At 39.3% G+C, this 26,807-nt stretch overlaps 2 protein-coding genes across 3 annotated transcripts in view; one reads left to right on the top strand and one right to left on the bottom strand.

Annotated features, from left to right (window-relative positions):
- Nucleotides 1-6,864: 6,864 nt before the first annotated feature.
- On the bottom strand, nucleotides 6,865-16,933 carry LZIC (leucine zipper and CTNNBIP1 domain containing). The gene is made up of 8 exons (XM_055582368.1): nucleotides 16,794-16,933; nucleotides 16,018-16,176; nucleotides 12,530-12,638; nucleotides 10,860-10,995; nucleotides 10,434-10,532; nucleotides 9,043-9,138; nucleotides 8,665-8,746; nucleotides 6,865-8,190 (listed from the first exon to the last, which is right to left on the bottom strand). The coding sequence occupies exons 3-8, from the start codon at nucleotides 12,628-12,630 to the stop codon at nucleotides 8,132-8,134; spliced, it is 573 nt and encodes a 190-aa protein (XP_055438343.1). The 5' UTR covers nucleotides 12,631-12,638; nucleotides 16,018-16,176; nucleotides 16,794-16,933; the 3' UTR covers nucleotides 6,865-8,131.
- NMNAT1 (nicotinamide nucleotide adenylyltransferase 1) overlaps nucleotides 16,837-26,807 on the top strand; it is a 29,698-nt gene continuing 19,727 nt past the window's right edge. The window contains exons 1-2 of one of the 2 annotated variants that reach the window (XM_055582366.1): nucleotides 16,837-16,973; nucleotides 17,650-17,778. The gene's annotated coding sequence lies outside the window, so the exon portion shown is untranslated. Of the gene's footprint in view, nucleotides 16,974-16,998; nucleotides 17,185-17,649; nucleotides 17,779-26,807 lie in introns of those variants that run through there. The other variant, XM_055582367.1, reaches the window with a different exon arrangement.

Genomic DNA, 26,807 nt, shown 5'->3' with positions numbered 1-26,807 from the left:
TTTTTTTTTGCATTTTATCTTTCTTAAAAAAAATTATTTGAGAGGAAGGCAAATCTGTTTCCCCCACCAAAGTCCTGATTTATGTCACATTCTTGTGCTCAGATTTAACTAGGATTCATTCTTTTTTTCCCTTCTTACAGTTAGGCACACATTCACAGCAACAGTCCTGGATCCCTAAAAAGAAGCTAGTCTTGCTGTGTGGACATCAATATTTTTGGTGGGGTGTGAGGCTGAGGAGAGGAGAGTTCATGCAGCTTGGAAGCAGCCCTGGGGAGTAAAAGTGAAGCATTTTTAGCTGAATTCAAGTTGGAGGCAATTCACTTAAAGAATCCAAAGGCTTTAGCAGTATCTTGGATTGACTTTAATGAGGAGTTAGACGGAAATAGCTACAGGCTCCAGGGGGCAGCCCAAACCTATTGAGGATCCCTCCTGGGAGATAAAAAGGCGCTCAGAGGGCTCACATCATGAAGTGGTGTCAGCCTCTTCTATGCCCCTAGCACAGTGCTCAGCATGGGAGTGTTTCTGCTCATCTTTACTAATTGGTGGCTAACTACAGACAGAACAGAAAAGGACGCTTATTTTTTACTAATAAGTGAAAAAGCTTTCTTAGAATAGAGCAGAAGACATGCTCATAGTGAAGAGGAGGCAGGAATCCTCAAGCTAGCATACAGGTGACATGTGTGACTTTTTAAAGCAACTTTGAGCAGGCAATTTCCACTTAATTTCTTTTCAAAGATATATAGAAACAGCATGCTGAAGGGGCTGCAGTGTCTGGAAAAGATAAAGGGGATGGTTGTAATTTGCCTTCCATTTCTGCTGCTAATGACACCCTACTGAGACAGACTATCATATTAACACACAAATTCCCACAAATCCAGTAACAACCTTTCACTAGTATGTCTTGGGTTATTAAAAGATCTCTTTAGCACAAATTATATCATTAAAGGAAATTTAACAGAAAAGGTGATTTACCTCACATCCAGGAAAAGGAAAAGACAGGAGAAACAGAATTGTAGGCTTTGCCCAGATTAGATACTCTTAGTTAATTTATGATTTTAATTTCCTACTACTTCAAATATCTAGATATGGATACAAGCTTCCCTTAGTCAAATCAAACACACATAAACTGTAGTCCACCAGGCTCCTCTGTCTATGGGATTCTCCATTCAAGAATACTGCAGTGGGTAGTCATTCCCTTCTCCAGGGGATCTTCCCGACCCAGGGATCAAACCCTGGTCACCTGCATTAGAGGCAGATTCTTTACCATCTAAGCCACCAGGGAAGCCCCAAAGCAAACACAACACCTCTATTTTACTTAGTATTCTTAAAATGTATATTTAAATATTTTATATAATTTTAATGAAAATGGCATTATTTAATTTCACACAGTTCCTTATACTGTAGCTTCAAAGCAATTTAAATATTTAACAACCATCCTTCACAAAATATCTACATGAATATATAGAGGTGACTTAACAAACGGGCCAAAGTTAAATATGAAAGAGTGGCACAATTAGGACTAGAAATGCAGTGACAGGGTTCAGAGGACACACCATCCCACGATATGGCACCTTGGCACATTGAATATTTTAAGCTGAAGGAACTTGAGAAATGGCATGAATAGTACTTTTGACCTTCCCATGAAGCAGGTCACAAAACCCTCATATGAAATGTACCCTCCCCAACACCTGGAAGGAAGGCGCATCCTTACCTTCGAAGACGAGACACAGAAGAACTGGAACAAACAGATCTGGCTGTTTCTCTCAGTTTGTTACACTTAGCTCACCTTTGTTCTATCACATTTTCCAAAGACTTTTCACTCCTCATCAAATCTAGCATGAAAACGCTCAGGTTTAATGGTTTCTCTAGGTCTTCCATTTCCTTATGAAGGCTTCCATGTCACATAACACTTACAGGAAATAAATCTGTATGCTTTTCTCCTGTTAATCTGCCTTTGTTATAGGGGTACCAGTCAAGAACACAAAAAAGTAGAGGAAAGATATTTTTTCCTCCCCTATAGGAGTATTCTCACTTTCTCTCCATTCAATATTCTCCAAAACAATGTAACCTTTGAACAACATGGGTTTGAACTGTGTGGGTCAACTTATATCCAGATTTCTTTTACTAAGTACATAGTACAGTACTACACAATCTGTGGTTGGCTGAATGCATGGATGCAGAACCATGGTTACCAAGGGCTGACTGTCAAGTTATACATGGATTTTCAACTGTGCAGAGGGTGGGCACTCCCAACTCCCACATTGTTCAAGGGTCAACTGTATTTTAATGAGATATACATTTTAATGATTTGATTTTATAATTTTAGTTTTTTGCCCCTCTGAGCATCTTGCAGGATCTTAATTCCCTCACCAGGGACTGAACCCAGGCCCACAGCAGTGGAAGTCACTAGAAAACCACTGAACTCCATACAAGATAGATTTTAAAATGAGGTATATATAGATGAAAGAGATCATTTAGCTCAAATTGTACAGATTAGAAATATTTCCAAGCATAATCCTCCTTACAATATGTGAATACACATCTGAAATAATGATTCTAAGAACCCATCTAACTAAGATAGAGTAACAGATTGGGTGGAGGTTTAGGTCTATTTAAAAAACGATTTTATCATTATAAAATAAATCTCTTGGTGATACAGTCTGACATCTAAACCTCTGTTGCCATATAAACACTTAAGAGTCTTATTTTTTTAAAAGACTCGATCCAATATGCATTTTAGAAAATTTAACAAAAGAGTTAGGTAATGCCTGTCATGTATCAGCACTCAATAAATGTCTGATGAAGAATAGACGACATCACAATCAGAAGAGGGAGCAGACAGAAGAATCTATCCTGGCTTCCACATAGGGATTATTGTTAAGATTTCTCTAAAACACATTCTCTTCACTTTCAAGACCTCATCCTCACCAGGAAAAAGTACATTTTGGGTTTTTCAGACCAAAAGGGCCTAGTATCCACAATCTGTCCAGTACTTTGTAACAAAATTAACCTGGCATAATCAACCACCCTCTCTGGCAAGAGCAGCACCATAGGGGGGTCATCTGAGCCAGCACTGTGGGAGCAGTCAGGCTCCCTGGAGGCAGGCACACACGAGTATACATTCACATCCCTCATCTCCACCCCAAGCGCACAGGTTAGAGACACGAGTCTACGTTTTCCTTCCTGAGAGTGGAAAGCAGATTTAGGTTCTGTCTGCCATGTACTCTTTTACTTGCTCATATTTTCTTGCAGAGGAATAAACAATGCACACTTCTGGAAGGCAGAATGAAAAATGCTACAAGGCTGAGGCTAAGGGACTGAGATTCTGCCTGTTTGCTCCAAAATTACAAATGCTCATCTCCTGGGTAACTATGAAACAAAAATATTTAAATAAATGAGAAAAAGCTCAGAGGCTTTTGTTTGTTTTGGTGGTTCAAACACAATGGAAGTTTATTTCTTGCTTCCATGAGTTTAAAGTGAACTTTCCTGATTGGTGGGTGGCTCTCTTCCAAGCACTGACATAGGATGCCAGACTTACTGCTTCTTACAGTTCTTCTGTCTTTTAAAAATTTATTTATTTTTACTGAAGTATAATTGATTTATAAGCTCAGAGCTTTATAAATCAAATCTAAGGTATAATTTACCAAGACCTAGAATAAACTTGGTATAAAATTTGAGGTGTTAACAAAGTTTAAAAAAAAAATTAAGGGAATTCCTGGGCACTCCAGTGGTTAGGACTCTGCATATCTACTGCAGGGGGCATGGGTTCGACCGCTGTTTGGGGAACTAAGAACCTGCATGCTAAGTGGGGCAGCCAGAAAAAAAAAAAATCTTTTTAAAAGATGAAGTAATAAAAAAAAAAACCCCACATTTTCTAAAAACATGGTCAACCATGGGATTAAGGCAATCACGTATAGTCTAATCCAGGCCAAATATCTGCTTTTACCTAAATCACTTATCTCTTTGATTATCATCAAGGGTCACTGCCTCAGTTTTCAACCTGGCCTGGTTTATGAATACTGTGGGAATAAGGCCCGGCCTAAAGAATCTAGTTTCCACACAAGCCAAAAATGGAAAAAAAAAAAACAAACCACTGAACTCATTCTTATAAGAAAGAAAAGTCCCATGTATATATATGACAATTTAGCAGTAACAAAAAAAACAGTACTTGAACTACTAAGACATTTTAGAGTAAACAGACAATTAAGATTACAAACTTTTAAACCATGTGATGAAATTATGACAGAAACACACAATCAGAGGTTCTTCTGGGAAGGCTTCAGAAGTTCATGGTCACAGTCGCCAGCATTTGGGGCAGAAGACCTGTGACTGATGCATAATCTTAATAAGAACTCTTACTAGCATTATCTTCTTCTTTTTTAATTTAAAAGAAAACCAGTGGCTCTCCTTGACCTCCTTTATGGAAAATATTTTTACTTGTTTATTTTTAATTGTAGTCCATTGTCTGAGGCTGCAAGGAATCTGATGTTCTCAGAGGAAAACACCCAAGCATTAGGAAGCTACAAACTGACAGCCTCAAACCTCTCCAGTGGTCCCTCTGCCTGGAACAGCATGGACTTTCCACTGCGAGCTCTCAAGAATGCCACTGACCCCTTGTATTTCAGGTCCCTTCAGCAGCTCAGTCTCTCCGCTTTGCTGTTAGTGTGAACAGGGAGAGGGGCTTTCAAAAAGAGAGTGAGGGTGTCAAAAGGCCATACCTAGTAGAGCCGTATTTCTAACCTGCTTTTTCCAACTTAATGAAAATACTAAATACTAGTTTCCCCAGTTTAATTCCAAGGCCACACAGACTGGAAGCAATTACAGCTTGTTTATGGGGGTCTGTGGGAATGCTGACAGTTTAAATTTACATATTAATGCCTGAAAAACATTTTGAGAAGGAAAGAGTGTTTTTTGGTCCTGGTAATGACTAGAATAAGAAAAAAACGGACAGGAAAGTGGTTGAAAAGCTCCAGGCAAAATGGTCCAGGTTTATTTCTGCTGTAATACTTTCAAACTATCCACCGTTCACTATAATAAGACACTCTTCTAATGGTAGATTTGCTCAGTCTTTTATTTTGCCTAAGATGATCATTCTTTGGCTGAGTGTCTTCAATAAAAGGCCTAACAACCAAAGTTAAAAATCCATCTGTTCCAACTCCAACTCGTTCCTGGGGACAACTCATTCTACTGCTTGATTTCTTCTTCTACCACCCACCTAGAATACCTAATTTACCACTCACCGGGTTTAAAAAAAAAGCAAAACATTGAAACAGAAATTGTTTCAAATTATATTTCCTTAAACAGCCAGGTTGGACACTTGATCACTGGAATTTGCTTCTGTGGCAACCCCAGTTTTTTGACAAATGCAGGTATTCTTTTCATTAAAGTATTAGCTTGACCCAAAGATGTCAAACAGCCACCCTAGCATTAGTTATTGCAGTCTGAGACCTCATAAGAGGTCTAAAAAACCAGAAGATTAAATATAGCAAAATATGAATATAAACATAGTTTACAAGTCATTTAATAACTACAGTTATAGAGACTTTTCAAAGTATTCACTTTTCAAATTACTCTAAACTGATACCAAATTTGTGAAACAAAATATATCATATGGCTCTTGAAAAAACTGTTGAGTGGTAGATTAGTTCCAATGTAAAACATCTTTCTATATTAACAAAGAGAGGGCAATGCACAGTAATCCTATATAGTGGGTAGCTCCCACTCAACTGAAGAGAAAAATTAGGCTCAAAAAGATTAAGTAACCTACCAAAGGTCACACGGCCCTGACTGACAGTGTCTTGCTAGGCACTGCAAACCTGGCCACTCTGCAAGGAAGATTAATTTTAAATTGAGTAGTAGTCATTACTTACAAAATGAATACACTATTGTGATTAATGGCAAAATATTTCATTTAGGTTAGTCTTACAGAAAGTTTAAGGGAAACCCAAAGTTGAAGGACTCCAGATTCATTTAGGCCCCTTTCAAATATAAAATACTTCCAATTTTCCTTGTCCTACTACTACTGAAAGGGAAGGGAAAATATTGCTATGAATTAAAAAAAAAACCCAAAACACCCAAAAGAGCAATTCTGTTCCTAGGTACATACCCAAAAGAAGTGAAAGTAGGTATTTAAACAAATACTTATGCATTAAAGTTCATAGTAGTGGTAGTTTAGTTGCTAAGTCGTGTCCAACTCTTGCAACCTCACAGACTGTAACCTGCCAGGCTCCTCTGTCCATGGGATTCTCCAGGCAAGAATATGGGAGTGGGTTGCCATTTCCTTCTCCAGGGGATTTTCCCGACCCAGGAATCGAACCCAGGTCTCCCACACTGCAGGCAGATTCTTTATCAACTGAGCTAGCAGCAGCACTATTCACAATAGCCAAAAAGTGGGAAAAAACCAAATGTCCATCAAGAGATAAATAGATAAACACAATGTGGTACCCATGCAAGGGAGTATTTTCAGCCATTAAAAATGAATGAAGCACTGATACATGCTACAATGTGGATTAACCTCAAAAATAGTATGCTCAGTGAAAGAGGCCAGACACAAAAGGTCCCATACTATATAATACCATTTATACCAAATGTCCAGAATAGGTAAATTCAGAGATAGAAAGTGGATGAGTGATTGCTAGAGCAGCAAGTGACTGCTTAGTAAGGATGGGGGCTCCCGTGGGGGTGATGAAAATGTTTTGGACTAGATAATGGTGATCACCACATAGCACTGAGTGTACTGAATTGTACACTTTAAAATGGTGAATTTTACGTCACATGAATTTCACTTCGGTTAAAAAGAACACACAGAATAATGAAATAATGATGACTGACAGCAAAGTCCTAAACAAATAGCAGGTAATCTGCTTTTCCTTAGTTTGTCACAATTTAATGAGTTTTGGATCATCATAAACCAATACATAAAAAATTACCCATTACAAGTTCCAAATAAGGCATTAATATAGCTGAGTTCCCCTAATTTGTCCAGTTGGCAGAGCGCCTAGGAGATTTTACATATACAAGAAACTTTAAACATTTTAAGAATGTTTTTAATTTTTAAAAGAAAAAGAATACTGAGAAAAACATGTAATAATATAAAGTGGCCAGAGCCTGGGAAACAAGCTGACGTACATACTTATGTGAAAATCTACATATTTGAGCGTGCAGAGAGACTAAACACTCAGAGAAACTGGCTACTCCTTGGAACTTATTTTGTGTTTCTCCAAAAACTGAAGAGTAAATAGTAGTTTACGGTCACCACCCTCTGGGTTTCAGCAAAGAGGTCACACACAGGGAGGGCCTTGAGCTGCCACTTCCAATTGCTTCCCTGGTGAAACAACGCAGGAGGTTAAGTCACCTCAGGAGACTCGCAACAGGGCTCCCATTGTTCCAAGCTCAAAACTCAGAGACACAATGGGCACCATTCATACCGAGAGCTTACAGGCTGGAGAATGGTCCCTCAGTGACAACTTATTGGGACATTGAATTTTCATAAACATAGACTTGCACAAATATGTTTTAATTATTTTTTAAAAGTAGCACAAAATAAACAAATAAAACTCAATGGACAATACACTAACAGGACACCCAAGTCTTATCCCCAGCTCTGTCAGTAAGACTTCAAACAAGTCACTTGTTCTTTCTGAGCCTCATTTTCCTTGTATGTAAAATGAAAATGATTTCTAAGATCACATAGAACTCTAAAATGCTATGAACATATATGAGGTCTATTGATGTTGCTACATTATTTACTCCAACAAGTGGGGATAAATTATGAGCAGAAAAGAACTGTCACTTCACATCTTTTCATTTACCATTAGCACTTAAGAACAGGGAGGTTTAATAAAAACAGGCAGAGACACTGTTTTCTCTTAAACAGACAAACTGTAATGAACAAGGTCCATGAGACCTTCCATCCCAACAAGGCCAGAATGACTGAAGCGCGTATCCCTACACAAAGCACAATGACGAAGGGCTTAAACAAAAGCAGTGAGTACGTTTTTCTGTCACCTTTTCTTAGGTTATGAATACATTTCATGAATCTCTTGACTTCTCTGCCATAACTCAAACTCCCCAGAAGAAAAATACCATTTACAATAAGAATGTGATCAATGTCCCAAGCTTTCACACCATATCATTTTTTCGTTTTTTCAACCTCAAAACTTGCCAGAGCAAGAACTTTGTCACCAGAGCCTAAGGAGAAAGACACATAACAAACAAAGATGTCATTTCAAATGCATTTACAGTTCCAGGTAAAGAAATGAAAATCTATCACGTTGATACTAAAATAGGAAATAAAATGAGCTTCTATTATTGGTACGTTATCCCTAAATCTTCCCACTGCCATCCCAATTTCCTTCCCTTGCACAAACAACTCAGCTACACAGGCAATTTAATTCAGGTATGAAATAGAACATGTAAAATCTTAATTTACTTTTATATTTACATTTAGCTGACAAATGTTTTTAAAACATTTAGGCTATACTAACTTGATTATTTTTAATTAAAAAGTATTGAGAAATAAACCCATTAAAACAGGTTTATAGAGAAAATGATTCTGGTTTCACTGCTAACTCAAGAAAAGACCATCATTTTATCTCACCCACATCATCTGTCAATCTGAAGCAATAATTCACGTCCAGCTTTCAGAAATACAAGAGTACTCACCAAGGTCTGTAGAGACTTTCTCAAATTGGCTGAGAATAGCACCTGCGTTTGCTGACAAGAAGTTCTCATCATCTGCAGTCAGCTAAACAAAAAAAACAAAGCCCAAAGGACTGAGTTCAGATGTTAACAAGTGGTTCTAGGAACCACTATTAAGAATGTCATAGGACCACAAACTAAATTACAGATCAAGAAGCTATATACTAGGGACTTCCCTGGTGGTCCAGTGGTTAAAGACTCCATGCTTCCACTGCAGGGGACACAGGTTCTAGCCCCAGGAACTAAGATCCCGCAAGCCAAGAAACCAGCGGGGTTGGGGGTTCTATACCAAACACTTCCCACTTTTTCCTTATACCAATATATTCAATTAAATACAGATACCTTCTCTCCAAGTTTCCTGAGAGCTGTAAGTATCTCCACTTTCTGTTGAGTATACAGGTCTCTTTCCAGCTTTCCTACCATGAGATCTCTATCCATCTGTAACAGATGAATGTGAAGCATATGGTATTTAAGTTAAAAAACATTCTTTGCATAAAATCAATCTTTTCAGATCTACTTCTTTAAGAAAAGATCCTTTACTGATTAATATTATAAAAAACTATAGAAACAATTCAAGGTAAACATGATAGGAATGTTCTCACACAGTTCTAATATATCTTGGTACTAATCATCACCATGGTCTCAGTTACAAACTCTACTAAGGAATTAGTAGGTCAACAGCTTCCTTTAAAGAGGAGCTATCCTCCAAGAACTCCATTTCATTACACTGAAGCGTGGTCCACAGGCCTGAAAGAGACAACTGGTTACAGATCCCCTGGAACTTTGATTAAATATCACCTCTACCACCAGAGACATGGAGAGCATGTACTATGCCTTGGTACTATTCTATGTACATAGACACACTGCATTAGTAATAGTGCACATACACATATTACTCTATTTAAACCTCATAACAACCAAAAGGGTATCATTACTGCCTTTTTACAAATGGGGAAACAGCAAAAGAGACCGAAGAAAAGAACTCCGCCAACATCACGTATGTCCATGGTAGAGCAGGGGTACAAATTCAGCTGATCTGTCCCAAGTCCATGCTCTTAATCACTATGCTATTAAATTACCAATGGTTGCATATAACTTATTAACATCTTATATTCATGTCTATAAACAGACTTCCTCAAGTATCAGGTTTATAAAGATGTTTGAAATTCTTAGGGAAGGCCACACACGCATAAGCATTGGTACTGCTAATGAATGCTAGATGGGATTTCAATTCAGAGCTCCAGAACTAAATAGTAAAACTTTAAATGTGGCATCTTAGTAGAAACAGTCAGTAGCAATTTCAACTGCCATATGCTGTTTAAACCTCTATATTTGTTATCAATAAAGGATTGATTTTGTCAGGAAACTGTGGGTTGCAGCTCTAAAATCAACTGACCAATTTTTAAAAATAAGCCTACTTTTTAGAGCAGTTTTAGGTTCACAGTTAATTGAGCAAAAGGTACAGAGATTCCTCATACATCCTTCCCTCCCCGACTCATGCACGGTCGCCCCATTATAAACATCCCCTACCAGAGTGTATATTTGTTCCAACTGATGAACAAACACTGACACATCATAATCACCCATAGTCTATACTTTACATTAGGGTTCACTCTTGCTGTTGTACATTTTCAACTGACCAAGTTTTAAACTTCAGAACATCACACTGAGCAAATTCTTGGGCTGAGAAAAGAAATACACAAAGTGATTAGATCAACTGAAAGAAACTTTACCTCTGCTAACCTTGTCCGAAGCTGACCTGGTTGTTTCTTTGCAAATAACCTGATGACCTCTGGGGTTTTAAAGGCCTGGCTGATAGCTGCCTGGATAGCCTAGAAATACAAGAAGGTTAAAAAAAAAGAAAAACTTCAACAAATCAAATATTACAATATTTGATTGATAGGTTTTCTAATAGGTCTTCTTTGTTCATCAAATACTGTTACAACTTTAATTTCCATTTCCTATTTCCACGCAAGTCACTGGAGTAAAACAAATAACTAGATGAAGATCTGGAAGCAAATGCTGTTTTATCCATCAGTAGACATTCCTCCAGAAGTTAAGCCTTCAACAGGGTATATTTTCTATTAATATTTTAAATATACTTACTGAGAAAAAAAACACAACAAATTGTGTCACCAATGTAAATAAATTATGCTTACCAGTTGCATTCCACTTAATTCATCGACCAAAGTCATATTTCCAGACATAATTTTCTTCAGTGAATCATTAAATTCACTTAGTTGCTCCAGAGTTTCCTTTTTGGTTTCTTCATATTCATCTGTATCAAGTTCCTCTCTGAAGTATAGTGGACATAATACCAAAAAATAGAGAGTTTCAAGAGAAGACAAAAAAAATATCAGTATTTATACACCGAGGTTTCAAATACATATATATATATACAAAAAAATATGTTGGTGGAAAAAAGGCTGAAAGGAAATATATCAAAAATACATTTAATGGATGTGTTCAGATACTACTATGGGCATTATCCCGCAACATTGATAACCTTGTTTTTGTTTTATTTTTACCAAAGTGAGGCATGCTTAACAAACTACATAACTTCCTTTTAGGCAGTCTCTGAATCAATGGTATAACCTTAGGCAAGATATTTAACTAGCCAAGTCTCAGTTTATTTATAAGCTGCAGATAATAGTACCTTCCTTGCATTAAATGAAATATGAAAAGTTCTTGGTATAAAATAGGTATTTAATAAATAGTTATAATTATCATTATCATTGTTCAGTCGCTAACTCATGTCCAACTCTTTGCAACTCCATGGACTGCAGCACACCAGGCTTCCCTGTCCTTCACCATCTCCCAGAGTTTGCTCAAACTCGTATCTATTGAGTTGGTGATACCAACCAATCATCTCACCCTCTGCTTCCCCCTTCTCCTCCCACTCTTAATCTTTCTCAACATCAGGGTCTCTTCCAATGAGTTGGCTCTTCCCATCAGGTGACCAAAGTATTAGAGCTTCAGCTACAGCATCAGTCCTTCCAGTAAATATTCAGGGTTGATTTCCCTTAGGATTGACTGGTTTGATCTCCTGCTGTCGGAGAGCCAGAAAACATCATTTCCATACAGGTGCTGAGGGAGTTTCATTACCTGTGACCCCCTATCAGGGAAAAGGCTAGCTGAAGATTTTTCTGGGTGAGAAAACTCACCCACTATCACCACCACCAGCACAACTGTTCTCTAACCCACCCGCCCTTTCATAGCCATCAAAACATTAATGGTGGGTAAAATTTTATGTACTTTGAAATACAACAACAATGCAGTACTTGCTATCTGGGTAGTCCAAACAAGCCATTTAATAAACATTTACTAGAAAAAGAGCTCCTATGTATCAAGTGCCTGCTTTGGGCCAAGCATTAAGTCAGTCTCTTCATCTGTAATGTTTACAACAATCTTCAAGGTTGTTAAAAAGGCAATGAGCAGTCTTAGACCTTTGAGCAGTTAATGGTGAAAACACACACCAGAAAGTTCAAGTAATACTTTTTCAGTTTGATACAAGGCAAGGCTACTTTAAATACTGAAGACAAGATGGGTGTTATTATTTCCATTTCACACTTGGGGAAATGGAAACTCAAGGTAGTTAAGCATTTTGCCCAAGTTCACCCTCACTTTGTAATTAAACTAAAGACTTTAATAACCCAGGCTCTTTAACTCTAAAACCTATACTGAGTTTAGTTGTTCAACAGACAAAGCACTGTGAAGAATATTACAGGGGAAACCAGAATCACACATAGGACTGCACACACAGAGCTTATAATCTAACTGTAGAAAAAACGCCATTTTACAGCATAGCAGTATACAATTATACTATTACCTGCATTCCTCCAGGTCTTGTAATTGCTGCATTAGTCTATCCAACTGTTCTTCTAAATTCTGCTTTAATTTGCTTGTCTCTGTCTTTCCTCTGGAAGCCATTTTAATCTCTAAGGAGAACAATAAACCCACATGCAGTACTGGTTATTTGAAATGATTCAATATAGCAGTGCAATTTAAACTAGATTATACTCTTTCTAAGCTACAGGTGTGGGGAAGATAGCTGTGCAAAGAAACATAAAAGTTTAAATTCATACAGTAGTAACACCCCCACAAAAATGCCTGGCAGTTTTAACTGACTTGACAAATTAATTACAAGTTTTAACTATTGATCTATCTTACTAAACAAATTTGATAGATGAAAATACAGCTTCATAAGGCAACAGATTAGGTGTGACTCTGCTCCACAAGATTCATTTTAACATCCTTTTTCATTCTTAGTAAGTACACTCCAGGACTCAGAATTCTCCTAGTGTTATCTTGTTGACCTTTGTGTACATTTACCTAATGACTTGTAGGCATGAACAACTTTTGATATGAATTTCTTCTCTGGAAATGTGCCCATTTTTCTATGGGATTATCTTTCTCTTACTGATTCATATAATATGGATATAAAGTCTGTTTTTATGTTGCAAATATTACCTCTTGTCTCCTGATTTTGAATTTTACTTATGGTATTTTTTATTACGGTAAATTATTTTTAATGGCCAAACCTATCTTCTCTATGTCTTCTTAGTTTTGTGTCCCATGAAAGCAGGCTATACCATATAAGATTTTCAAATATATACTATTTTGTTTTTTGCAGGGAGGGGCAGAGGGTTCTGTGCCACAGAGCTTGCAAGATCTTAGTTCTCCAACCAGGGATTGAACCTGAGCCCTGGCAGCGAAAGCACTGAGTCCTAAGCACTGGGCCACCAGGAATTCCAAAAAATATACTATTTTGTATTCTAAGACTTTTATAGATATTTTTTTACATTGAGTTCTTTAAGCACCCAGTTTTTTTTTTTTGTTAGTGCTGTGAAATAGGGATCTTTAATTTTCTTTCAAATGGATAACTGCCCCAAAACTGTTTTACTGGTATTTATTTATGCTACCTTTGAGACTCAGTAGAAACAGACTGTTTCGTTGACAATATTCTGGTCCTAAGGCATTACTTTGCTATTTTATGTATCACAGCTTTAAAGTTGGTCTACACAGATGACTGATAAGGAGTTACTTTTATTATTGTGGGTTTTTTCCTCCAAATTCTTGGCTATTCTTGTACATTTTCTCTTCTAAATAAATTTAAGAATCAGTTTGACAACTAGTTCCCAAAATTCAATTGAAATTTTGACAAGAGTTACATTAAAATTAATATGGATAAAACCTGAATCCTTGAAATTTGAATCTTTCAATTAAGCAATATATCTCTCCAATTACCTAGGCTTTCTTTCATGGTCTTTAGTTTAAAAAAAAAAAAAAAAGTGTTACTCACAAAGGCTTTGAACACTGGCTGTGCTTAGATATTTTGTATTTTTTGTTAATATTGGAAATAGTGGTTTTGTTATTACAATTTCTCTTTTCTAAATATTTATTTATTTGGCTGTGCCAGGTCTTTGTTGCAGCATGTGAGATCTTAGTTGCAGCCTGTGAGATCTAGTTCTCTAACCAGGGATTGAACTCAGGGCCTCTGCATTGTGAGTGCAGAGTCTTGGCCACTGGACCACCAAGGAAGTCCCTGTTATTACAATTTCTGATTATTGCTAAGGTATAGAAAAGCTCCTGATTTGGTGTATTGATATTGTATGCATTTACCTTAACATTTCTAGTGTTTGAGTTTTTCCATTTACAGAAATTACACTCACATTCCTTTCAGGAAACATTAATATTAGGTATATTCATCAAAACTTAAGTCCTAGGGTAAATTTTTTGCTTCCCTGATGGCTCAGCTGGTAAAGAATCAATCCTTGGGAAGATCCACTAGAGAAGGGAACAGCTACCCACTCCAGTATTCTGACCAGGAGAATTCCATGGACTGTATCGTCCATGGGGTCGAAAAGAGTTGGACATGACTGAGCAACTTTCACTTTCTTTCTTTCAGGGTAACCTTTGAAAGCATTTAAAATATGGCACCCCACTCCAGTACTCTTGCCTGGAAAATCCCATGGATGGAGAAGTCTGGTGGGCTGCAGTCCATGGGGTTGCTAAGAGTTGGAGGCAACTGAGCGACTTCCCTTTAACTTTCACTTTCATGCACTGGAGAAGGAAATGGCAACCCACTCCAGTGTTCTTGCCTGGAGAATCCCAGGGACGGCAGAGCCTGGTGGGCTGCCGTCTCTGGGGTCGCACAGAGTCGGACACGACTGAAGCGACTTCACAGCAGACTTCGCAGCACACATAATCATTTCCAAGTGATTCCACATGTGGAACTTTAATGAAGGAGATTCCTTATATGATATTCAAAATAGGATGCAATCAGTGAAAATCTAGACTTACTACTGCATCTTTTATATTTTTACTGTATTAAAAAAAAATTGGCTTAAATCATCTACAATCATGAATAATATGTAAACATAAATGAGCTACATTATAGCCAGAAGTGTAATTTATTATAGCTTAGTTCATGTATAATAGGTTAGCCAGAAAGTAATTTTCTATAACTATGTTTCAATAATTTCTCCTGGAAATACACATTGAAATTTTATTTTAAATCTGTTGAATTTTTCAGTGTAAGTCAAGGGAAACCTAATGTAAAATAAACTGTCTTTTCAGGCTTAATTTCCTACAGTTTAACCACACTGGACTACTTGCTGTTTCAAAGCATATCATGCACTTTCATCTTTCTCTTTTGAGCCTGTATTTTTTTTTTTTTCCTACTTATCAAGGCCAAGTCATTCATTCTTCAAGGTCAAATTTCACCTTCTCCATACTGCTTCTTTGGTTCCCTCCCAGTCACTAGATTGTGAGTTATTTGAGAATAGGGGTTTACATTTTCTTTACACACCACCAACTAGCACAATGCTGGGCAGACAGAAAGTACTGGATAAATAAACGAATAAAGGTAAACGAATAATGAGAATTGACTGCTTTATCCACTGCATTCTACATCTTAGTCTCTATTAAGCACTATATCTGACTGGAATTATATGTGATTTCATTATAGCTTGTGGTTTGTCTGTCTTCCTCTCCAGACTGTAAACGGAGAGCAGAAAATTGAGTCTGATTCCTTAGACTCTTCAGCACTTAATACAGACTAGATAGTCAATAACTGAATGAACTGTATAAAGACACGACATATTTTAAGGAGGTAAGGGTATTTTAAAACAATTTCAGGGAAGATAGAAACATTTTAAAAACCCTACCCTGATGGTACATTATTTGAGATTTAGCTCAGAAAGATTAACTCGCGGGCACCACCTAGTATTCAATAAAGGTGGTGCACCTTTTACCAGAACTGTAAAATTAGTCTCAAAAATTAATCTGGAGAGGAAGGTATTCATTCACGCTCACCTGTCTCTTAGTACTCTTAACTCTGCTCAGTGCTGACCGGTCTCAAATGGCATAAACCTCCAATTCTTGAAGTTCCAAGTGTCTTAAACTTGAGGAAAGCGAAACTTCTCATCAGGACTAAACAGGCTTAAAGTTCAAACCACCTAGGGGTGGAGTTGTCTGGGAAAAAGGAAACGATTAACGAGTGGTTTTATTTACTATATATAAACGTGGCCTAAAGCAGTCCCGAAAACTCCACTTAGGCAGCCAGAGAATATAACACAATCTCTCTTTCGAGGAAGACTTCAAATGGACGGTAGGGGGTTGGAGGAGGGGGAGAAACCCATTTTCTTTCGACTGTGTCTCCGGCAGTCGTTCTCAGGTTTTTCTGAAGTCGAGGTGGGTGATAGAGGAGAACCCCGCACCCGGACCTGCCTAGATGGAAGCTCTCAAACCCAGAAGCACGGAAACAGTAAAGGTGGTCGCACAAGTTTTCCCGCCTGGAAATGAGCAGCGTCCGGACCTCAAGCATTCGGACGCGGTAAGGGAGCGGCTCCGGTCACAGCCCCAAATCCCACTTCCCACCGGGGAACTTGAAGCTCCCACATTTGGGTCCTGCGGCGGCGGGCTCGACTAGGCCCGTTTGCCACCAGAGGTCGCCGGGAATCCGTTGTCCCCAAAATTCTTCCGCTCTTCCCAGACCAGAAATTAAACTACCTCCTCAAGGCCCTCGAGGTCCCCTCTCCACCTCCGCCTACCCGAAGGTTCCAGAGATAGGAGCCAAGGGCCCCGCCTACCTGAGGGGCCCTGCTCGGCGGACGCTTGCAGGAGGAGCACTTCAGTCAGACGCACGCACTTCCGGTTTCCCGGAGCCAATGTGGGTGCGGCCGTGGGTGTTACCCTCATTGGAGTTCGGGCTGCGGAGCGTCTCCTGGAGGATTCGGGCCGCTCTGCCCTGAGGACGTGATGAGGCCGTGGTAAGTCCCCACATGGAGCCCATGAGAATCCGTCTCTGGCCGAGGCAGCCCAGGATTCCTTTTTAAAGCCGGTAGTACAGACGAGTCCAAGATGTTAGGCTTTTTGAGGGTCAAATACAACTGTCCCTGAAGTGAGGTCACATTCAAGTTTGGGACAAGGAGTCTTATCCCTTCGTTTTTTCAGCTTCTCTCCGTGGAACCAAAACCCTCGGTAAATTTCCCTTTGGCGTTTGGAACAGGTGACTTAACTCTGAAAAAAACAAAATTCTTTTCTAGAAGCTTCTTGGGCTTGGTGGAAGCGAGGCGGGGTGCGCTTCTCTTTTTTTCTGAACTCCTGCTTTCCAAATCTGTAAAGGACTAGATCCACCTTCCTGGTAGCGGTTTGATAACTCACTCTTTTTGAGAAGGCTACTAGCTGTTGGCACCATTCTTAAAAGTTACTCAGAAATTAAGTGAAAACCGTCTTCAGATGTTCGCAGCCCATATCCTTGAAGTTATTAGTCCACAGGACAACATCAAGGTTTTCGGAGAAATTGTTTCTCCTGTTTTGTCTTTAAAAATAATTCTGTTTCTATCACTCAGGATAAACTTCCAAGATTACCATAGAACTCCACCAAAATGAATTATCTGTCCGATCCTAGAATTTCTTACTTATCACAGTAAGTTGTCTTTCCAGGGTTACCGTTTGTATATGAAACCACTGTTCCAAGTTCAACTTAGAAAAGACTGTTGACCCACAAGTTGGAATGGTTCCGATAGCCTACTTTGCAAAACGCTTTGGATTCACAGAACTTCCGTTGTAAAAGTAAGTAAGTGTTATATTCATAAAATTAACTGATTTTTGATATGTGAATATGGGTGGAAGTGTCAACGTTTTGGGGCAATATGGATCTCCCAGTGGCAAATAATTAGGGTCAGTGCCACAGAAAACAAAATTGGGAAATATACGCCTTTTACCATTTGAAGATGTTGCTGAATAAACATCTCCCTGTGTTTGTACCCTAATTTTGATGATGATAATAAGGTGTTCTATTTAGGCATTTGTGTTGGTTTTAGTGTGTGTAATTTTAGAAGCAGTGAAGGAAAGGCCTCTCCATATCTGCATTGTATTAATATTTGCCTGCTTTTTCATGGTGACTTAATCTGATTCAGAGGCTCTGTGTTGAGAGTTTTCTTATGTACTTTGGGTTCTTGTTTAGAGTTAGTGGGTAATGAAAAAGTATTTCTAGTGCATAGGAAAGAGAAATTGGTTTAGGATCCACTTCTCAAACAAAAATAGAATCCAAGCCTGGAGGGAGGTTGGGGAGAGAGGAGAAGAAATTGGAAAAAGGAATGAACGTTAAGTAGGTTGTCCCAGGAGAGAGCATTAGGGAATGTAACCTCAGAACTGGGAGTCATAACTGGAAAACCAGATAAATACTACCTGGCAGCTGGAGGAGTTTAGGACACTTCAACCTGGACTTGGGATGAGAGTCCAGAGAGCTCTCCAGCTAGGTAAGGAAAATGCAGGGTCAGATGAAACTTAAGTGGCTAACAAGAAGTACCATGAGCCAAAGGCACTCTGAACACATGGGCCTCTTTTAAATGTCTGCCAGTAGATAATGTACCATTGTAAGTCTGTGTAGTGGTTACGAGTATAAACTTTCAGAGTCAAGGTTGTTACACAAACTGTGAGATCTTGAGCAAGTTGATCAGCCTCTTTCAGCTTCAGTTTCCTCAGCTGCTAAAAAAGAGATGATAGGGGACTTCCTGGTGGGCCAGTGGTTAAGACTACACTTGTACTGCAGGGGGCATGTGTTTGATTCCTGGTCGGGGAACTAAGATCCCACATGCCTCCTCCCCCCCGCCCCCAAAAAGAGGGGATAATAATAGTACCTACTTCATTGGAATGTTATAAGTATCACATTATTGTTGTTGTTGTTTTTCAGTCACTAACTCGGTCCAACTCATTGCGATCCCTTGAACTGCAGCGTAACAGGCTTCTCTGTCCATCCCTATCTCCCTGAGTTTGTTCAAACTCATGTCCATAGAGGCAGTGATGCCATCCAACCATCTCATCCTCTGTCACCCTCTTCTCCTCTTGCCCTCAATATTTCCCAGCATCAGGGTCTTTTCCATTGAATCAGCTCTTTACATCAGGAGGCCAAAGTATTGAAGCTTCAGCTTCAGCATCAGTCCTTCCAATGAATATTCAGGGTTGATTTCCTTTAGGATTGACTGATTTGATCTCCTTGTTGTCCAAGGGACTCTCGAGAATCTTCTCCAACACCAGTTTGAAAGTGTCATTTCTACGGTGCTCAGACTTCTTTATGGTCCAACTCTCACATCCATACAGGACTACTGAAAAAATCATAGCTTTGACTATATGGACCTTTGTCATCAAAGTGATGTCTCTGCTAGTATCTTGCTTGGTACACAGGAAGAACTCAATGGATGTTACTGATATATTTATTACCATCATTACATAAGCATAATTGGAGATAAATATATAGATATATTTGTCTGCAATGGGTCTGCATTGCTGCATGTGGACTTTCTCTAGTGTGGCTAGCACGGGCTACTCGTCATTGTAATGTGCAGGCTTCTCATTGCAGTGGCTTCTTTTGCTGCGGAGCATGGGCTTTTGGGCAGTTGGCTTCAGTAGCTGTGGTACACAGGCTTAGCTGCCCCAAGGAATGTGGAATCTTCCCAGAGCAGACCGTGTCAGACTTCTCAAACCTGTGTCTCGTGCTTTGGCAAGTGATTCTTAACCACTGGACAACCAGGAAAGTCCCCAATAGTTCCATATTAACTTTTAAAAATTATAGGAAAGTAGAAAAAGGAAGAGAATTCTTCATGGAATTTTTTGATGTTTTCCCCCATGAAATGTTTTAACTATGACATATGTAATTAGGAATCCCATTTTTATATATCTTTATTTTACAGTAAGTAGAATATAAAGACTAATGGTATATTAAATATAGCCAAGGTTTCAGATTAGCTGAGCATTTAGAAATTCAGTATTCCATTCAATTCAATTAGTATTTAGAAAGTTTTCACTGTCAGGGCTTAACAGCTGTGGAAAAAGTAGTGGGGAGACTAACTTTAAATTTCAATTTCTTTAAATTTTAAATGGAGTGTAGTAGGTATCAAACATCAAATTTTTTTTCCTATAGTAAATTTAATGAGTGTGATGGTTAATGTTTTATTTTCTGAAACTTCCTCTAACATTCTTCCAGAAAGTTGCTTCTAGGTGCACATATCCAACATTTTGCTTCAGAGACATTGTACCCCTGGATCCCAGGTCCCACATGTGTGATGTGCATGTCCGACTCTTTGTCACCCCATGGTCTGTGGCCCATCAGGCTCCTCTGTCCATGGCATTCTCCAGACAAGAATACTCCCCATTTCCTCCAATAGGGGATCTTCCTGACCCAGGGATTGAATCAGTGTCTTCTGCGTCCCCCACATTGGCAGATGGATTCTTTACCAGTATGCTACCTGAGAAGCCCAGGTCCCAGATGAAGAACTGTTAAAATAAAGCATCCCCCCACAACGTTGCTCAGAAGTTTTCCACTCTGAACGAATATGGTTTATATGAGAAAGTGTTGCCAGTCTGTGAGAGAGTACAGCTGCTAGTGGCTGTTTAAAGTATGAGGGGCTAAAAAAAAAGGCAGTTTTAAAACTGTGTAATTTTCACCTGTATTGGAAAGAGCATAGTCTATATTTCATAAGATATGAGTAACATCAAATAAATGTTGTTTAATGAATTTAAGTCTGGTAAAACGAGATTTGGTTTTGGAGGAAATGATAAAACCATAAAAGCAAATAAAAATTCAAAAAGGAATGAATTCGGTCATTTGTAGAGCTGTGGATGGACTTAGAGTCTGTCATACAGAGTGAAGTAAGTCAAAAAGAAAAACAAATATCATATGTTAATGCATAGATACGTAATCTAGAAAAATGGTATAGATGAACCTATTTACAGGGCAGGTATAGAGATGCAGACGCAGAGAACAGACATTGGACGTGAGGTGAGGAAGGGGAGGGTGGGATGAGTTGTGAGAGTTGCACTGACCTATATACACTGCCGTGTGTAAAATAGAGCCCAGCAGAAAGCAGCTGTAGAGCACAGGGAGCTTAGCCGAGGTCTCTGTGGTGACCTAGAAGGGTGGGTTGCTGGAGGTGGGAGGGAGGCTCAAGAGGAAGCAGAATATGTATACGTGTAGCTGATTCACTTTGTTGTACAGCAGAAACTAACACAACATTGTAAAGCCATTACACTCCAATTAAAAAATGTATATATATTCATGTAGATTCTTTTACCGTCTGAGCTGTCAGGGAAGCCCTAAAGAATCTGCCTGCAATGCAGGAGACGTAGGTTCGATCCCTGGGTCAGGAAGATCCATCCCCTGGAGAAGGGAAAAGCAACCCACCCCAGTATTCTTGTCTGGAGAATTCCACGAACAGAGAAGCCTGACGGGCTATAGTCCATGGGGTTGCAAAGAGTCGGACACGACTGAGCGAGTAACACTTTCACTTTTCATGTAGATAGATTTTAAAATATAATAATAATAATAAAAGGAACTAAAGAGAAAAGCAAGTGAAGATTCAGTTTTGTAGGTTGTGGATTAAAGTGCTGCTTTAATGCTTATCAATTAAGAAATAGAATTTTATTTTCTGGAGTTATGTTCAGAATGTTGCATAATTTTAAGACACAAAAGTATTAAGCAGCCTTAGTCTTAAGAAACAGCCTCTTGTATTTAGAAAGAGTCAGTTAAATTTTTTCAGCTAGAGAAAAATGGCTGGATTCTGAATGTACTTTGAAGATGGAGTCATTGAGATTTCCTAATGGGGTATGAGGAGAAGAAAAGCAGTGCATTTAGGATGATTTGAGGTACTTGACTTTAGCAACTGGAAGGGCTGGAGTTGTCACCAGCTCAGATCTTCAAGTAGATCAGATTTAGGGGTCGGAAAAGTGAAAGTGAAAGTTGCTCAGTCGTGTCCAACTCTTTGCGACCCCATGGACTCGGGGTGGGTTCCCTTCCCCAGGGGATCTTCCCAACCCAGGGATAGAACCCAGGTCTCCCACATTGGAGGTGGATTCTTTGCCAACTGAGCTATCAGGGAAGCCCGGGGCAAGATAGTTCAGGAAAAAAAAGAAACTTCTGATAAGTATCTTGAGGTAAATTGACATTTGACATTTATTTGACATGTTAATAAGATCTAAAGAATGTAAAAAGGCTGTTAAAAGTGCAAGTGTTAGTTGCTCAGTCATGTCTGACTCTTTGGGATCCCATGGACTGTATCCCGCCAGGCTCCTCCGTCTATGGGATTTCCCAGGCAAGAATACTGGTGTAAGTAGCCATTCCCTCCTCCAGGGGATCTTCCTGACCCAGGGACTGAATCTGGGTCTCCTTATTGCAGGCAGATTCTTTACCATCTGAGTCACCAGGGAAGCCCATGTTATTTTTAAATAGTTTCTGTTAATCATAGTAAGAGAATTACTTAAGGGGATTTCACTGTCAACATACGAGTTACTAGAGTTTCTAATTCCTAAGTTTTAGTGCAATGTTTGGAACGTGGAAGGTGCTCAGTAAGTGTTGGTGTGGAGAATGGATAGTGTGTTCAGGTGGTACCTCCTGCAGCAGGTACCACCTGAACAGAGAAGCAGATGGAAAGCGATCATTCCCGTTTGTGAAGGTCTGTGTCTGTCATCAATGTGCTTGGAGATGTTTGTATTAAACTTGTTCCTTCTGGGACTTCCTGGGCAGTCCAGTGGCTAAGATTCCACACTCCCAATGAAGTCCCAGAAGGAACAAGAACTTAGATCCCATGTGCCTCAACTAAAAATCTCAAATGCTGCAACTAAAAAAAAGAAAAAAAAACCCCACAGCTAAGACCTGGTGCAGCCAAATAAATAAATATTTTTTTAAATGAACTTACTTCTTTTGCCAAGAAATACCCTTCTTTTTCCTCAAGAAACACCATTTTCTCCCCATCCCAAAGACTTGAGAGCATCTGTGAGTGGCTAGCTCCTTCTTAAAACCCCTCAGAATCTGTGAATACATACGAAACAAGCCAGAAGACAGGGTAGCATGGCAGGTCAGTTGGCTGTTTTCTCTAGAGAGCAGTTTACTGTCATGATGCAAGAGATTGCTGTCACCAGGTGGAGGAGTTCATGATGATTTTTACTCTAAAAGTTCCCACTGCACTTTTAAAGAAGCCATAGATTGACCTTGTTCAAATACACAGTCTGGATCACTGTGTTTTTTTGAAATTAGACCCCTTGTTCATTACTAAGATTTTTATTTTTATTTTTCCTTCTCTGTACTTATTTTTATCACAGTCATCCAGTAGATGCTACTAACTTTACTGAAACAGAATAAAGGAGGTTCAGAAAGTCCAAGTGATGATCTTAAGAATATCTAATAGGAGATCCTTATTGAGGCTGAATTTGGTTGTGATGTCGACCCAGTGATTTTGGTTGAACTGTTCATCTTTATCCATCATCAGTGCTCATAAAACTGACAGCTGACAGCTTTCTTCCTAATGACTGGTTTTGATGTGCTTCCTGTTCCACTGATGTTCACTGACCACTTCATCTAGGAGTAGCAGGGTGGAGATGGTCATATGTGCTTGCTGGCAGTTGTCAGGTGACAAGGCTCCTGGAAAAGATTCAACCTGCTGAAGACACATATCTAAGGCAGGGGACCAGAAGGGCTCAGATGCTAGCTTCAGACTGTTGATTTAGTGTCTGGCCTTGGACGGATCACACTGGCCAGCCAAGTCAGCCCCAGGCTTGAGAAAAGCACTGTAGGATAAAAAATGGGATCTAATTAAATGGAGCAGAAATAATGTGAGAAGGATGACTTTTTATTTTTTTGAATGTAGACCATTTTTAAGGTCTTTATTGAATTTGTTATAATATTGCTTCCGTTTATGTTTTGGTTTTTGACCCCAAGGCATATGGAATATTAGTTTCCTGACCAGGGATCAAACCCACAGCCCCTGCTTTGGAAGGCAAAGGGTTAACCGCTGGACTGCCAGAGAAGGATGCTTTTATACTCCATTCTAACCCTCTCCATTTTTTTTGGCCATTCTGCCTTTGGAATCTTAGTCCTTGACCAGGAATTGAACCTGGGCCCACTGCAGTGGGAGCATGGAGTCTTAACCACCGGACCACCAAGGACGTCCCAGGGAAGGATGGCTTTTTATATCCCATTCTAAGCCTCTCCTCTTTTTTTTTTGGCCATGCTGCCTGCAGGATCTTAGTCCTTGACCAGGAATTGAACCTGTGCTCCCTGCAGTGGGAGTACGGAGTTTTAACCACTGGACCGCCAGTGAAATCGCTCTCCACTTTTATGTGCTTCTTGGAGCACCTGCTTTAAGAGGAACTAGGACTTCCCCTTGCAACCTAGCGGGTTGACCATAAGTTTCCACTTGTGGGAAAACCTGAGCAAACTTTTTGGCCAACCTATAACAATCCTAGCTGAGCATTTACTTCCCTTGAAGGGCTGGCACGCCTTTGACAGGGCTAGGTTATTCTGGAAGTTTGTGATTACCTGTAGAAACCAAGCTGCTCACTGAGAGTAGCACAGACAAGTAGTACAGTTCAGGAGTGGTTTTTGCCTGTATTGGGGAAGAAAAGAGCACTGTGAGGAATTACTTGTCTTATAATTGCAACACATATTTTAAATGTTTTTGCTGAAAGGATTTTTTAAAAGGCACCAATTTAGCAAGAGATGGAAGGCTTGCTGCTTAATGTGCCAACCCAGTTCCACTGTTGATTAATGTCTTAACTTTTTTGTATGTATAATTCTGGTAAAGTGGAATTCACTCTCCAAAAAGAAATATCTCTCATGGAGTTTTTAAACTTCCCTGGTGAAATGTTTTGACTGTGACATGTGTCTAATTAGGAGGTCTATCTCTCCATCTTTATTCTTTTAAAAGGTTTATTTTTTAAATTTTTTGGCTGTGGTGGGTCTTAGTTGCTGCACTTAGGTTTTCTCTAGTTGTGGCAGGTAGGGGCTACTCTTCATTGTGGTACCCGAGCTTCTCATTGCACTGGCTTCTCTTGTTGCAGAACACGGGCTCTAGGCACACAGGCTTCAGTAGCTGCAGAGCACGGGCTCAGTGATTGCAGCTCATGGAGTTAGTTGCTCTGCAGCATGTGGGATCTTCCCAGACCAGGGATTGCACAGGTGTCCCCTGCATTGCAAGGCAGATTCTTAACCACTGGACCATCAGGGAAGCCTCCATCTCTATTTTTTTAGTTTGAGGTAGAAAATAAATGTTGAAGACTAAAGGTGCATTGTATACAGCCAAGCTTTCAGATTAAGATGAGCCTATAGAAATTCAGTATTTAAAAACGTACACAATCGGTTGCCAAAAATGTTAACACTATGGTGCAGACTCCCTCAATGAAGGATCCCACACCAAATACAGAAAACATCCTCTTTAGTGCCTGTGGGACCGGTTCCATCCGAATTAGCAGCACGGTAAAACCTAAAAAGATGGCAGAACAGCATCAGTTTACTGGGTTGAATTGCCTCAGAAATATTATATTCTTTTTTTAAAGATTTTATTAAAATATAGTTAATTTATAATGTGTTAATTTCTGCTGTGCAGCCAAGTGATTCAGTTATACACATTCTTTTTTATATGCTTTTCCATTATGGTGTTTCACAGGATATTGAATATAGTTCTCTGGGCTGTACCTTAGGACCTTGTTTATCTGTCCAGTATGTAATAATTTGTCTCTGCTAATCCCAAACTCCCGATCCTTCCCTCCCCACCCCACCCTTGCCTTGGCAACCGCAGTCTATTCTCTGTGTCTGTGTGTCTGTTTTGGAGATATGTTTCATAGATACGTTCATTTGTGGCGTACTTTAGAGTCGACATACAAGTGATACTATGTGGTATTATCTTTCTCTTTCTGACTTCACTTGTGGCTTCCCTTGTGGCACAGCTGGTAAAGAATCCCCCTGCAAAGTGGGAGACCTGGGTTTGATCCCTGGGTTGGGAAGATCCCCTAGAAAAGGGAAAGGCTACCTACTCCAGTATTCTGGCCCGGAGAATTTCATGGACTCTATAGTCCTTGGGGTCACAAAGAGTCAGACACAACTGAGCGACTTTCACTTCTAACTTCACTTAGTATAATAATCTCTAGGTCCATCTGTGTTGGTGTAAATGCCATTATTTCATTCAGAAATATATTCTTGAATGCAAAGCTAAATCATGGTGTTTCCTTGTGTATCTGTTGTGGAACAAAAGTGCTCAAAAGTTGGCCAGGCTAAGGTTTTCCTCGATACTATTGGCAATGCTGGTTATAGTAACTATGACAGTTCTTTTTTAAAATAATTCCCCCATTATCTCCTTTAAATCTTATAGCAAAACTGCGAAGCAGGTTTTTTAATCTCCTTCTTTTTTTTCTTTTGGCTGCACCAAGCATCTTGTGGGATTTTAGTTCCAGGTCTGGATTCTAGGCCTCGACAGCAACAGCATGGAGTCGTAATCGCTCTACCACCAGGGAATTCCCTTAGAAATAAGGCCGGGAAGCTCTGGGAGGTGAAGTATTAATAGTTTCTTCTGTTTGGGATGTGGGGCATTTGAACTGGCCTCCCTCAGTCTCCATAGCTGGTGCTCTTGTCTGTTGCACACACTGCCTCTTGTGGAGTTTGGGTTTAGTAGAGACTCTCTCTAGAACTCTGCCTACGGCACCCCAACAACTGTTTTCATTTTATAAAAATTTGGACATTGTCTTTATTTAAATTGCACATCACTATTAGAAGTTCATACAAAAGAAAATATAACTAAAATATATTAGCTAGAGTATTCCTAAAACTTCTACAC

This window comes from Bubalus kerabau, chromosome 5 (genome assembly GCF_029407905.1).
Source record: "Bubalus kerabau isolate K-KA32 ecotype Philippines breed swamp buffalo chromosome 5, PCC_UOA_SB_1v2, whole genome shotgun sequence".
NCBI classification, from domain to species: Eukaryota; Metazoa; Chordata; class Mammalia; order Artiodactyla; family Bovidae; genus Bubalus; species Bubalus kerabau.
The sequence above is the reverse complement of the archived record's forward strand: the minus strand, read 5'-3'. Positions and strand labels throughout refer to the sequence as shown.